Source organism: Ambystoma mexicanum, chromosome 1q (genome assembly GCF_040938575.1).
Source record: "Ambystoma mexicanum isolate Mex_15411 chromosome 1q, UKY_AmexF1_1, whole genome shotgun sequence".
Classification (NCBI taxonomy): domain Eukaryota; kingdom Metazoa; phylum Chordata; class Amphibia; order Caudata; family Ambystomatidae; genus Ambystoma; species Ambystoma mexicanum.
The window spans coordinates 788,411,222-788,426,556 of record NC_090922.1 but is presented as its reverse complement, the minus strand read 5'-3'; the positions used below and the strand labels follow the sequence as shown (position 1 = coordinate 788,426,556).

General features: G+C 45.2%; 1 protein-coding gene across 2 annotated transcripts in view; it reads right to left on the bottom strand.

Moving 5' to 3' along the window:
• Window positions 1-15,335, bottom strand: part of HMCN1 (hemicentin 1) — a 1,785,366-nt gene that overhangs the window by 507,756 nt on the left and 1,262,275 nt on the right. For both annotated transcript variants that reach the window (XM_069641364.1, XM_069641365.1), the window contains exons 72-73: window positions 1,131-1,272; window positions 8-152 (exon numbers count right to left, since the gene is read on the bottom strand). In XM_069641364.1, coding sequence (XP_069497465.1) covers window positions 8-152; window positions 1,131-1,272 — 287 coding nt within the window. The remainder of the gene's footprint in view (window positions 1-7; window positions 153-1,130; window positions 1,273-15,335) is intronic.

Sequence of the window (15,335 nt, the reverse complement as noted above, 5' to 3'; positions counted from 1 at the left end):
GCGTTACCTGGGATTGTTTCCTGCAAGAATTGTGCCATCTTTCCTCCATGTTATTCTTGGGGTTGGGACTCCACTTGCAATGCACTCCAGAACGGCCGGCTTATTGATGTGAACACTCAATGTCTGGGGCCCATCTTTTATGGTTGGAGCAACTACAGAAGAAAGAATAAGGTCTCAACGAATATAATGAGTATAATCTCTTGATACCTATTGAACCTCAAAATATAACTTGCAATGTTGAAATATAATGAAAACATTTTTTCAACAGAAAATTACACGAATATATCTTAAAATTCCCAAATGTAAACAACAATATGTGTTGCCAAAATATTTTCTAGCCCTGGCTAATTCTGAACATTGGGTCCTAGACCTAAAAGTGGCCATGACAAATCAAGTTAGAATAAGAGGCACTAAGAGTGTATTGCTCATCGTTGAAAGGCTGATGGGTGACCCACATTACTAGTAGGAAAGCATGACGGATATTAAATTAGCGAACATTATATAAAGATAGTTGTAAAAACATCAGAAGATGTTTTAAATAACTGTGGCACAGCTGCATTTACAGTACCATATAGAGCAAGCATGCTGCCTCTCCCTTTAATGGGGGAAGACGTGCAGGGTCACTTTTCACTGTCATCTTAGAGACACTTGTTTCATGCTCTAGATGTGGTGAACAGGTGATTACTATTATGTTGCAGGTTAAATCCCTCTTCCCTACCATGTGTAAATAATCATTCAAATTAGCAATAGTAACTATCATTTAAATATCTTGAGTCACCTATGGATTTCAATATTTTCCTTCAGGTAAATTACTCTAATATTCCAAACCAATATAGCAATGTTCCACTGGCAGGAATATATTTTTACAGTGCCTAGAATTAACAAATGCCCTAAATCGTACTATTTTAGAATGTGTTCTAGGGGCATGGAAGTGGCAAAGGGGATTTAAAAAATAATAATTGTGTAACTCTTTTTAAATATTGTTTCACAGAACAATCTTTGAGGCCTCCACATACATTGTAATTTCAAAGAGAATGCCCAATTCCAAAGTTGACAATGAATTATGAATAAGGAATATGTCTGACTGTAAGTCGAGTGCCAATTAAAATATGAAGTTCTCTGTTTCTTACCATTCACTGTCAGCACAAACTCTCTAGTTGTTTTCCCTGCAATATTGCTTGAAACGCAGGTGTAGCTTGCTGTGTCAGCCAGTTCTGCGTTATTGATCTGCAGATATCGTCCATTGGAGAGGATGCGCACTCGAGGCGTGGCCTAGTGATATAAACAAATAAATCTCACACACAAATGAAATAATATTCACAGCCAGAGAGACGACCAGAGCATTGCAGCCCACTAGCATGAAATGACAGGAAATGTCAGCATTAATCTTAATATATAACAGTTTGCATAGCATTTTTTTAAATCGAGTTACAGGTACAGGATTCATTGTTGTTTTTCAAAGATCATTGTACAATGAAGATTGCCAAAGCACATAGCGCAGGAAGTCTTGATTCTATTAAAGACACGGAGGCAAGCATTATGCTTTATCTTCTTTAATTCTGCTTAACAACAGCTTTTCAAATCTTCACTTTTCATCATTTTTTGTTTGTTTTTTTAAGTGGCCAACTAGCACTATATATAAAGAAACAACAAAATACATTGAAATCACAGAGGTGTATCCACTACATTTCCCATGAGTCTCTGGCTCCCTGGTAGTCCTAGCCTCCATCCTATCCTCCAATGAGATGCACTGCCTTGGTATAAATGTCTCTCTGACTAGGTGCCTTCCTCTTCTTTGCTCGTTTTCGAACTTGGTAACTTTAATAACAGTCTAGTAACAGTCTCACAATTGAACTCGCTGTCTTCTCTATTCTGTATCGTTCCTAGATCCTCACTGTTGACCTGTTAGCTGGTTATTCTCGAGGATTCTTCTGGTCCTCTCCTATTTGGAAAGAGATCACAGATGTAAGGGGGGGAAGAGGAATTCACTGTAAGCCACATAGTAAAATTATACATTCAGCATTGCTAAATTCTGCTATCATCCTTCATTCAGTCAAAATCTCTACATGATTCCCTCGCTGTGCAAACTCTTGCTGCCCCCAAATTTCTCCAGGGAGGGATAATGCTCGCCTCCATGTCTTTAATAGAATCAAGACTTCCTGCGCTGTGCGCTTTGGCAATCTTCATTCTATAACAAGACCGGCGGCAAGCATTTTGCTTGTTCAAAGCTTTGTATCACTGCCTCTGCAATTTTGTGTACTGGCTTAAAGTAGAAAGTTCTGAAGACAGAATCACTGGACCAGTCTGCTGCCTTCATGATCTCCTGCAGCGGAACGCCTGCCGCAAAAGCTCCTGAAGCCATAGCTCCTCTGGTCGAGTGAGCTCCGAACACAGAAATGTCTATACCTGCTTTGTCCATTACTTCCTTGACCCCTCTTGAAATGGTAGCTGTGGCAACCGCCTTATATGGTCTACTGCGCGCTATCAGTAGTTGCGTCACATTTCTAGGCCTTACGTCTGCTGTCGCTGCCTCATACGCTTTTATGCATTGCGCTACGCAGAGTTTGCTATTGCTGGGGAAGTAGGGATAGGTAATAATTCTGGAGTTGGTCTTAGTACGCTGCGCTATATTAAACGCTACCCCTTCCGATACAAAATCTTTCTATCGATCTCCAGTGCTCTGACGTCTGACACTCTCCTGCAGGATACCAGACAAAGCAGCGTAGCTAGCCTCCCCGAGAGTTGCATCTTCGATAATAGGTAATTTGTGGGCCATTGTTCAAATAGGTAGAGTATTTTATTCACATCCCATAGGGAGGAATACCTTGGCCTCAGTGGCTTGCTGACCTGTATCCCTTTTAACAGTCTAGCTACCGCTGGGTGTTCTCCTATCGGCACTCCGTCCACTAAATCGTGCCCTGCTGATGTGGCTGACCTGTACACTCCCACCGTTCTGAAGGCCTTACCCTCGGAGGTCAGGGATGCTAAAAAGTTCACTACCTGTACTATAGGGGCTAAAATGGCAGAAAGACTCCTCTCACTGCACCATAAATCCCAGGCCTGCCATGCGGAATTATAGCTCCTGATGGTAGAGGGGGCCCATGACACCTTGATAAGCTCTGTAGCTTCCTCTGAAAGTCCCGACAAGCACCATCTGTGCCTGAAACTCTGCAGGCTATGAGGGTTAGTGTCTGGTTCAGAATCAGTGGGTGAGGAGCTCCTGTCAGATCTAATAATAGATCCTGCCTGTGAGAAATCCTCTGGGGGAAATCAGAACTGGAAACCACGCTTGCGATCTCCATTCCAGTGTCACTATGACCACCTCCGCTCTGTCTCTGCACACCTTGGCTAGTGCCTCCGCTAGCATCGCGAATGGGGGAAATGCATATGCCTATCGCTCCCGGATCCAGCCTCCAGCTGAAGTAACTGGGTAGCTGCACATTCAGCCTGGAGGCGAATAGATCTGTATGTAGGGGCCCCCACCTTTTTTGTAGCTTGCCGAAGTCCGAACAGTGTAGAGTCCAGTCGCTGGAATCTACTAAATATCGGGAGTTCCAGTCTGCCACTGTGTTCCTCATTCCCGGAAGACACTCGGCTCTGACTTCTATTTCCCTCTCCAAACAGGAGTGCCAGAAATACTTTGCTAGTTCTGCCAGCATTTTGGATTTCGTGCCCCCTAGCTTGTTGATATACCTCACGGCCGATATGTTGTCCATCCTCAAGAGGATGCAACATCTCACTCTGTCCTTCGTGAAAGCTCTGACAGCGAAGGAACCCGCTAGTAGTTCCAGGCAAATGATGTGTAGGGCTATCTCTTCCTGGAACCATTTTCCTCCTGTTTCTGTGCTTCCGCACCTGGCTCCCCATCCTGATCTGCTGGCGTCGGATTCTATGATGAGCTCTGGAAGGTCTCCAAATATGGCGCAGCCGTTCCAGACTTCCATATTGTGAAGCTACCATCTGAGCTCTGTCCTGCTGTCCTCGTCCAACGGTACTAACCAATGGTATCTCCAGCCTCTCTGGAGATATTTGATTTTGAGCCTCTGTAGGGCTCGGTAATGCAAGGGACCGGGAAAGATCGCTTGGATGGAGGCTGCGAGCAACCCAACTATCCTGGCTAGATTCCGAAGCGATATAACCGTCTTCCTGAGAGCTGATCTCAGGTCCTTCCTTATCGCTCTTATCTTGGCGGACGGGAGTTCCAATGTGACCTACCAGGTGTCTATGGTGAAGCCTAGGAATTCTATTCTTCTGGAGGGAGTCAATACTGATTTCTCGGTGCTGACCAGAAATCCTAGACCTGCTATGAGGGATGTTGCGTATTGTACCTGACTCTGTAATCTCTCCCTGTCTTCTGCCATGAGTAGGATGTCGTCTAGGTAGATGATCATCAGAATACCCTGATTCCTCAGGGCTGTCGACAGAGGCCTCAAGAGTTTCGTAAAGGCCCAGGGGGCTGAGGCTAGTCCGAAAGTTTTGAACTGCCAGATCTCTCCCTCCCATTCGAACTGCAAGTAGGTTCGGAACTGCGGCGCTATAGGTATTGTGAGGTAGGCGTCCTTCAAGTCTAGGCGCGCTAACCAATCGTCTTTTCTGAGGAGGTCGGCGAGGAGATTGATTCCCTCTATCTTGAAATGTCTGTATATGAGCCAGCTGTTTAGCTCCTTTAGATTGATAACTGGACGCACCTTTCCTTTCCGATGGACAAGGAATATGTTGCTGAGGAAACTCGAACAGCGGGGCTGGGCTCTCTCTATGGCTTGTTTGCACGCTAAGTCGCGAATCTCTGCATCTAGAAGCTGCTTTTCTGCTAAGGGAATTTGTATGCGATGCAGGGATGCTATTTGCTGTGGCTCTGCTATGAAATCTAGATGGAAGCCTTGCACTGTTTGCAGTACCCAAGCGTCTGACGAAAGCTCGCGCCAATTGTGCATGAAAAGCAGGGTTCTCCCACCTACTGGGGGGTATATAACTGAATTTACTCTCACCTGTGGGATTGTTCTGCCTGTAGTATCCTCTGCCTCGGCGTCCCCTGAATTCTCTACCTCTATTGGGGAAGAAGGAATCTTGTTGTCAGGATTCCCAGTACTGAGCCCTATGGCCCTGAGGTCTTCTGTTAGCGTTATAGCGGCCGGACGAACGACCTCTAAAACGGCCGGCCCCTGCAAAAACCCAACTGGGAAAGACTTTCCTTATGGAGGATTGCGCTTTTTCGAGTGCCTTGTAGGTCCCCAAAAATGTATTCATCAGCTTGACGAACGTGTCGCCATATAGTAGTCCTAGGGCACCTTCGCCAGCCTCATAGGAAGCTAGGTCTCCCAGCTTGTTATCGATCTTCAATAACATAGATCTTCTCCTCTCCGCCGATATTGCGCTATTCGCGTTCCCGAGCAAGCAGACGGCTCTCTGGGCCCAGCCTGCTCGAATCAAGGGATCCACCGGCTCGCCAGTGTCTTTGGACCTCTCAGCCAGGTCAATGATTTTAGCGATGGGTCCTGCCAGGTCAAGAATCTTGTCTTGACAAGACTTGCATGACCTATCCATGCCTCTCCGAGCATCTATGTTAGCCTTCGTAATGAAGGTCAGCATTTTTGGATCCATCTCTAGCGTCTCAGCCACTTTGCTTGACAGTTTGGGTCTTGGGCATTCTGCTCTAAGACGAAACCTGGTCTCCTTGTCTAAAGGTCTCCTGATTCTCTGAGCCATATAAATCGCCACTCTGGGGGATGGGGTCCACTCTGTGGATCTGGGGTGTCTTATCGACTCTGGCTCAAACATGTCTGATGTGTCTTCCGGGGTACCCTCCACTGAGCTGGCTTCTATTACTGGCTCTCTGCTCTCCTCCTTGTCGAGGCTGTTGCCTTCGTCCTGACCTTCCTCTTGGTCATATTCTTCCGAGGAAGAGAGAGCGTCCCCTGGATTATCAGCCCCTGGGGTAAGGGGTACGAGGCTGGGCACCGCTGAAGTTTTTGACAAGAAGGCATCCTTTAGCCTCTTGAATGCATTAGCTGCCTCTTGGGGCTTTACATCCTTCCCCATGTCAGTGCCCGGGGGGGTAGAAGAGTGTTTCCTCTTCCGGGCAACCTTACTCCCCCTTGGTGTATCTTCTAGAGGCTGTCTAGTGGAGGTCCCTTCACCTGGGTCATTCTGTGTGCCAGCTCTGGTGCCCAAAATCTCTTCCAGGACCTGTAGTCTGTCCTGTACAGGCTTTATTCCCTGGGCCACTGCTTTAATCAGAGAGTCACCCAGCACTCTCTTGAAGCTCTGTGAGAGGTCGAATTTCTCTTCGAGTGGCTCAGGTTCCTGGTCGCTGTAGTCGCACCAGTACTCCTCTGGTCTATCAGAGAGTCACCCAGCACTCTCTTGAAGCTCTGTGAGAGGTCGAATTCCTCTTAGAGGGGCTCAGGTTCCTGGTCACTGTAGTCGCACCAGTACTCCTCTGGTCTATCAGAGAGTCACCCAGCACTCTCTTGAAGCTCTGTCAGAGGTCAAATTCCTCTTCGAGGGGCTCAGGTTCCTTTTCGCTGTAGTCGCACCAGTACTCATCTGGTCTATCAGAGGCCCTTTCTGTGGCTTGTAATAAGGGGAAAGCAGCTGCAGGCTCTGTAGGTCTGCTGTGTTGACCTGAATGTATTCACGAAGCAGGTCACACGTTCCCGAAAATTTTATTTATTTATTTATTTATTGCCTAAATCGGGTTCAGCCTCTTTAGATTCGTGGAAACGCTGCAAAATAGTGAGGAGGTATGTTTAATTGGGCCTCGTAATGCCCTCCGGTGCGGCCGTACGTTTGTTCTCCTCGAAAGCAGCAAAAAAGAAGAGGAAGGCACCTAGTCAGAGAGACATTTATACCAAGGGAGTGCATCTCATTGGAGGATAGGATGGAGGTTAGGACTACTAGGGAGCCAGAGACTCATGGGAAATGTAGTGGATACACCTCTGTGATTTCAATGTATTTTGTTGTTTCTGTATATATAGTGCCAGTTGGCCACTTAAAAAAAAGAAAATGATGAAAAGTGAAGATTTGAAAAGCTGTTGTTAAGCAGAATTAAAGAAGATAAAGCATAATGCTCGCCTCCGGTCTTGTCATAGAATCACATCTTCAACTTGTTAAATTGGGCAAAGAAAAAAACATAAATAAACAGAGCTCGGAGGACTTGAATGAGGGGCTAAAATCCTACATATTTGTTGGTTCTATGCTTCAACCAGATGTGTTGCAAAGCTGTGTTATTTATGTGTCAACAAGGTAGCACTTCTATTTCTGGTTTCAAACGCAGTCAGGACATTGTCGCTCCAAGAGGCTGATCAGTGAACAGTCACACGCTCAGTGATGCCATACTGTTTTAAAGCATGACCATCCTTAGCACCCACCTGCCCACTATTGAATATCCACATACAATTCTCTGTCAATATATGAAATAGTAATTGAAATAATTGAAGCAGAATTTTATTTTGTAAATGTGATGTATATGAAAGCTTGTGACATTAATAATTAATGGGGAGATTTAAAATGTGCACCCGGGGAAGGGTGCTCAGCCAATGAGGTGGCTGGAACAGAGGGGGAGAATAAACATTCTCCGTCTGCTTTTCCAGCCACCCGAGGCCCTTTCCTGGGTAGCGCCATCTTTTTTTCCCTCGCATTTGGGGAGGCAACAGGTAGCCAGCTTCTCCTGTTGCCTCCCCACCCCCAAAACAAAGCCAACCCCTTCCCCAACTCCTCCCTCTCCACTTTCCTGCTAGACTGGAGCTTTGAACTCCAGTCCCGGTGCCCGTCCCATCTCCTGGCCGCCATAGAACTGAAAAAGGGACATAGTCCCTTTTCCTTATGGCGGCGGCCATCTTTTTTCTTTCTCCATTCGCACCCCGGTTAATAGAAGTGGTGAGAATGGCTTTCATCCCAGCTGTGGGGGCGACCATGCCTGGTAACGGCCCACAGCCCTTGCCGAGACCCTGGCTATGCTTGGGCCGACCTTGGCTCCGCCTTGTGGGCTGTTACCAGCCATGGCTACCCCCTCAACAGGGGTGAAAGGGGACAATACTAACAACTACTTATTTATCTGAACAATATCATTCATTATTCACATATTTTGAGACAAATAGAAACATTTGTGCATGGGAACATATCCATTGTCCTCATGTTTTTAATAAAGAAGATATCTGCATTTACCTAGCAAACTTGGAACTTAAACACCTATCTTTTGGACTGACATTTCACAAAAATACATCATGACTGTAAAGACAGGCCCTTTGTTACCTGCGCTAATAATGAAAATGACAATGAGAATGTGTTTAAAAAGAGGCTTGTTTATTGCCATACTTGATTGGGAACAGATAGCCATTGCATCTCTCGTGCTATGAAAAATTGTCTAGGAACAGGATACCAAAAAAACAGACAACCTTATGTGGCTAGTAGGTGAAAAGCCTCATGAGTCAGGATGGCTTTTGTTAGCCACATAACCAGCAGCCCCAACCTCTAGTCCAACTTTAACTCCACTGAAAAGTTCCCAAAATCTACAGATTTTCTACAATGCCATCCCATCATCTCAATGATTGGTTGTTTCCCCAACATTTATTTGAGTAGCTTGGTCGGGAGGATAGCTCAGGGGCAACATGTTTGTCTTGGAAGCAAGACAACGCATAGCAACAAAAGTTTGAATCATGGGCTTGTACTTAGAAGCTGTTCCCCAGTAATAAGCACATTATAAAAGAACAATTATAATTATATTGAAACAGGTATTTTTCAATCTTCCCACGTATGCAAAAGACTGTAGAGATTTGCAATCACGTATATCAAATTCCCTGGTCCTCTGAATGTATTACAATCACAATGTTAGGACTCTTTCTCATCTCTTCCATTTGTTCAAGGTGGAGGGGGAATGACACACATCTGGGCAAAAGGGATCTCCACAAGCTTTCTCTTGCTCACCTCACGAGAAACATGGCTGTGTAGTCAAAGGCAAAGCTTATGCTGACGATTGGATGGTTATTATACAATATAAAAAACGTTTTTTTTGTTGTTTTTAAATAAAATGTATTTTTATTGTGATCAACAGTAGCATCAGCCACAAGGCTCAAACATATACAATTGACTAGAAAAACAATGCGATCACTGGACTTACAAGTTTAAATTCTAAAGCGATAGAAGTGAAGAAGAAGGCCCCCTGCCACAAAAAGAGTATAAGTAGGATAGCGGCAGGGGAAAGGTAAAGTGAAGGTAAAGAATGAAAAGCAGCAGAAAAAGGGAAATAAGAGACAGGATAAACCCTCCCTCCCCCATCAGTCCCCCCCTTTTGCAGGCTTGACCATGGCAGATGACAGCAAGTTGACTGGTTTACTGGTTTCGTTGATAATTAGTGTGAGCACAAGCGAGTAGGCCAATGAAAGACATTTTTTTTTTTTTAAATCAGTTTATCCATCAAGGAGAGTGACGCGGAAGGACAACTCTGTGTGCAGGTTTCCGTGAGGTTATATTTGAATGAAGGTTTGGGAGCTTTTTAGATGACAAATTCTCGTGTGGCAGCCAAACTAGCTTCACCTGTAGGGCAGGGGAGCAGATGTTAGTGCGGGTCCACTAAAGCCTCTCTGTGATATTGCAAAAATAGGAGCCATTGCTGATCTATGTGGGAGTGAGATTCCATTAGGAGAGCGATTAGGCTTTCCATTTCATAGATTTCTTTTGCTTTCCCCGCCAGTCCCGCTTTGTCGGAAGAGAAGAGGCTTTCCATTTCATTGTGACACAGACCCAGGCCTCTAAAAGCACATTTCTGGGCATATGCGGAAGAAGAGCGTATCTGTCTTCAATTTGTTCGACCCCAAAGAGAGCCAGTTGGGGAGATAAAACTCTGCTGATGCCCTCAATTTCGTACATCCACCCCAGAATTTCTTTCCAAAACACTTATATATAAGGACAACTCCACCATAGGTGCCAGTATGTGCAAACTTGTTCGCATCCTCTCTAGCAGTAGAGGGAGAGGGCCGGATACATTTTAGCCAGACGTTGAGGGGCTAAGTGCCATTGCGTAAGTATCCTACAGTTGTGCATTTTATACTGCATAGCTATGGAGGATTTCCACAAAGCTCTGTGTACAGCGTCCCAACCTGCATGGTTGTCTTCCCACCTCAGTTCCATGTCCCACTTCGCCTTAATGCTCGGGGTTTGGGGGTGCCCTCTGTCAGTGAGTGTTCTGTACATACAGGATATGAGGCCTTTGGTACTTTAATGTGTGTTTAACATTTTTCAAAAGCAGTGAGGGGGCGCTGTAGCTGGTTTTTCCATTTGCGGTCATTGAGTACCCCTTTGAGTTGTTAGTAGGGCATAGGTTTAATTGATAGGCCTTGCTGTGCTGTTTCTATTTCGTCCCTGGTAAAAAAGAGCCCTCCCTCCACATCTGCCACGCCCTTTCCAGGCCTTGCTCGTATTGGGGTTCAAACCGGAGGGGTTCCTGGATGGAGTCTCTGATCGGAGGAGCCCAGATACAACTCTGCGGTGATGGCCAGGAACCAATTCCCTTCATTACTGGATTCATCTCATTCCATAACGGCCAAAGTGCTATTAGGATCGAGTGTTCCCTTGCCCTCCGCGGAATTTCGTTCCTTGGAGCCCAAAGCCATTCGCGCAGGGTAACCGGTCGAACAGCCCATTCTCTAAAGTGACCCACTGTTTACACTTTGATTCCCTGATGTGGTCTACAAGAACACGGAGCACTGCTGCTGAGTAATAACTGTGGATGTCTGGGTATGCAAGGCCCCCCCTTTTCCTTCACAGAATAAGATTTTTGTAAGCAATGCGAGGCCTACCTTTGTCCCAGAAAAACAACAGCATGGCCTCTCTCACTGTGTGCAGGAATGTGTTAGGAAGCGCAATTGGCAGAGATTGAAAGAGGAAAAGGAGCCACGGCAAGACATTCATTTTGATCGCCATTAGTCTGCCAGCCCATGAGAGCTTGAGTTTACTCCCTCTGCCTAGGTCCTGTTGGATCCCCGCCCATAGCGATTTGTAGTTATAGTGGAACAGATCCTGGAGGTGTCTTGTTATCGTTATCCCTAGATATTTAATGCTGGCTTGTGAGACTTGGAGGCCCCATGTCTGCGGGATGGTGATGGGGGAAGGGTCTCGGTCTCTGAGGGGGAGAATTATTGTTTTATTTCAATTTATTCGAAACCCTGATTGCGCCCCGTATTCCTTTATTTTGTGCAGGAGAGCTGGAATCGAATGCTCAGGATAGGTAACGTAGGCCAACACGTCATCGGCAAACAGCGCTAGCTTATACTCGACACCATATCTATGGAGGCCTATGATTCTGGAGTTTTGTCTGATATTTTGAGCTAGGGGCTCCATGACCAGTACATAGACCATCGGTGAGAGTGGACACCCCTGCCTGGTTCCCCTAGTCAGTTGTAATTGCAGAGAAGCCACTCCGTTTACTCCGACCTTGGCTTGAGTATTCTGGTAGAGTGCCTTGGCCCCCCTGATCCAGTCAGGGCCCAGACCCACCTTATATAGGACATCCGCCATGAACCTCCATTCTACCCGGTCAAAAGCTTTTTCGGCGTCGACCGAAATCAAGGTTGGCTCTACTTCCGACAATGGAGGCCATGAGGTCTAAGGTTTTACAGATGTTGTCTGCACCCTGCCTTTCTGTGACATACCCAGCCTGATCACTGTGTATTAGTTGAGGGAGGAGTCTGCTTAATTGATTAGCCAAGACACTGGCATAGACCTTGGCATTGACATTAAGTAGCGAAATTGGTCTGTAGGACCCACAGTCTAGCTTGTCCTTTCCCTGTTTGGGTACAACTATGATTCTTGCTTCTGTGAATGAAGGCGGGGAAGAGCCGGATTCGAGTATGTTGTTGAAAAAGGAGCGTGAAGAATGGGATCAGAGCACGCTTAAACCTTTTGTAAAAAGCAGGGGTGAACCCATCCACCCCCGGGGCCGAGCCTGCTTTCAGACGGGAAATGGCATGATCAACCTCTTCTGTGGTTACTGGGCTATTCAATTGGTGTCGATCTGCACCCGACAGGGATGGACATTTTATTTTTGACATGTATTTGTCTGTGGTTTCTGGGGAAGGGGCGGTGTCTGACGTGTAAATCTGCTCGTAGAACTGAGCAAATCTGTCTGTGATATCGACGGGCTTGTTCAGGACAATATTGGATGACGATCTAATTTTCAAGACTGCTCTGTCCGCCCTTTCTTTTCTGAGTCTTGCCGCTAATAAAGTGTGGGCTTTGTCTCCCTTTTCGAAATATTAACACACGTTTAATATCTATAACACTTAAAAAGAGGAGATGGTCCACAAACAGGTGATATGCAGTAGACTTTACCTCTCTGAAGGCAAATATTTGAGTTCAATGTTATAGCTAAGTAAACTTTCATAGGAAAAGTCTTGACTGTTCTGAGGCCATGGCCCTAACAGTTAGGTTCACTGTCAATTTATAATGTTTGGTGGAATATTTGGGACCAGACATGTGCTGACCTAGGTCCCAGAGTGTTTCGGCCGTTGTTGTACAACCCTCTATTGACAGCTGTATGAACACTAACCTTAAGGTGGGGCAAGTACACCCAACCGAAAATGAGAGTGAAACCTCTCTTAAAGTAGGTAACGAGGCAGAGCAGTCAGGTTTAACACAATGGAGGGGAAGTAAGCTGACACAGTTGCATAATTATCCTATGCACGTATCCAGAGAAAAAACACCTGTTATCGAGATTTATCTTGTTGAAAGTTATTAAGGTAGATTTCTAAAATCAGCCTGTGGAAGTTAGGAGGCCACCCTTTTTATGTCTAATAGAGAAGACCCTGAGAGGTTAGGTTAGGTAGCGTAACGGTCAAGGCTTAGTCAAAGAAAAAGTGTGAGAGCAGTCTAGGACTACAATGAACCCACGCATAACAACACCAATAATTCCAGTTAGTAAGTAAGTATATAAAAATACAATTATTTACTAGGCCTTTATGAACACACTGAGCATACAAAATCACAGGTAAGTAATGTTATAAAAACACTTATAACACGTGTACTGTGTTTTATTTTATTTTTTTCTTGTGAAATGGATTAATTAAAAACTTTTTCAATTTGGTAATTCTCTGTGGCTTAAATACGGCAATCGTGCTGAGGATTATCTATGCAGCTCTTTGGGAGTGCAATCCCAAGTGTGCATTTCTACGCTTCCTTTTTTTGTCATAACATATAACATATATAATTATATATATATATATATATATATATATATATATATATATATAAAATCAACCCTGTACGCGAGTGCAGGGAAAGCGGAAGGCACTCCAGGAAGCGGTTCTGCTGGTAACAATTACGGCAAAACACTGAGGCGGCAATCCATTAGAGTTCAGTCAAGAAATTATACTTTATTTGGACATATGTCCAGGACAGAAAAAGAAAACACACAATAATTATATATATATATATATATATATATATATATATATATATATATATGGGATACATTACTCACCGTAATCGTATTTCTGATGCTTTTATCTGCTTAGATTCACATGCTGTGCATAGGCCAACATCTAGTGGAAGCTGCGGAGTATTACAGTTTGTTTTTTGAAACTCGAAAATGGGCGTCGACACAGGGCGTGCCAGTAATACTATCCCTAGTGTGACATCCACTGTACCCATGATCCCTCACGCGTGTAGGACCCTCAGATTGTATTTTTTCTGACATGAGGTAGCATGAGGAGTAGCGTGAGTACAGATAATCCAAGCAGATAGATAGATAGATAAGACTACAAGCATCAATGTGCCTTCTCTCAGAGGGGAGGAAGGGTGGGCGCATGTGAATCTAAGCAGATACAAGCATCAGAAATACAATTACGGTGAGTAATGTATCCCTTCTGAGGCTTGTGGAATCTGCTTAGATCACATGCTGTGCATAGATTAGCGAGCAGTGTTAGAAGAAGGAGGTGGGATGTGAGAAGGGTCATGAGCAAACAGGTGTCTTAGAACCACTTGTCCCACTTGAGTATCTGCCTTGGAATGAGTGTCATTGCAGTAGTGCTGAGTAAAAGTGTGAATAGAGCTCCATGTAGCTGCTTTGCAAATGGTATTAAGGGGTACATTTGCAATGAAAGCCAGAGTGGCCCCGATGCCTCTTGTAGAGTGGGCCCTTGGCGTAAAAGGCAGAGTCTTCTCAGAAAGGGACTAACATAGCTGAATATAATTGACTATCCACTTGGAGATGGCACCTTTAGAGACGCAATCTCCTTCTCTGCCTGTAGCTACGGAGACAAACAGTTGGTCTGTTTTTCTTAGTGACCTGGTCTTGTCTACATAGTAGAGGACCGCTCTTCGCACATCTAGAGTGTTTAGTTTCACCTCAGCAGAGATTTTGCATTCTTGGAAGAATGCTGGAAGCTCAATGGACTGGTTAACGTGGAATTTTGAAATGAACTTAGGTGAGAACCTAGGGTGTGTTCATAGAACCAGTTTATCCTTATGAACAGTAAAGAAAGGATCCTGCACTGACAGAGCCTGAATTTCACTGACCCTTCTTATGGATGTAATGGCTACTAAGAAAGCAGTTTTATAGGTCAGGTGTTTGAGACTGGCTTTATGCATGGGTTCAAAGGGAGGTCCCATGAGCTTAAAAAGCACCATATTAAGGTCCCATCCCGGTGGTGGGTTTGAAATTGGAGGGTGGAGTCTCTTTACCCCTTCCGTGAAGGCTTTAGCCACTGGTACTTTCCACCACGTGCTGTGGGCTGACAGCGCCGCCAGGTGCACCTTTAGTGAATTAAATACCAATCCCGCATCCAGCAGGTGGAGCATGTAGGTGACAATATTGGAAGGAGTGCAATCAAAAGGGTTGATTTGCTTATTCTGGCACCAAATAATGAATCTCTTCCATTTATCAAAATAACAGTGCCTCGTGTTTGGTTTCCTAGATTCTTTTAGGATGTCCATGCACCTCTGTGGTAAGTTGAGATGTCCAAACTCTATGACTTCAGGAGCCATGCTGCCAAGTTCATTGAGCCGGGTTGAGGATGCACTGTTTGACCCTGGTGCTGGGATAGAAGGTTGTGCCAGCACGGGAGTCTGATGGGTTTGCACGCTGCTAGTCTGCGCAGGTGTGGGAACCACGGTTGTCTCGCCCACATGGGAGCAACTAGGATGAGCGTCATCGATTCCCTGTGCATCTTGTTGACCACTTTCCTCATGAGAGGAGTTGGTGGAAAAGCGTAGGCAAACATCCCTGACCAGTTCATCCACAGGGCGTTCCCCTTGGAGTCTGGCTGGGGAACCTGGATGCAAATTCTGGGCATTGTCTGTTTTCGCTTGTGGCGAATAGGTCTATAGTGGGGAAACCCACT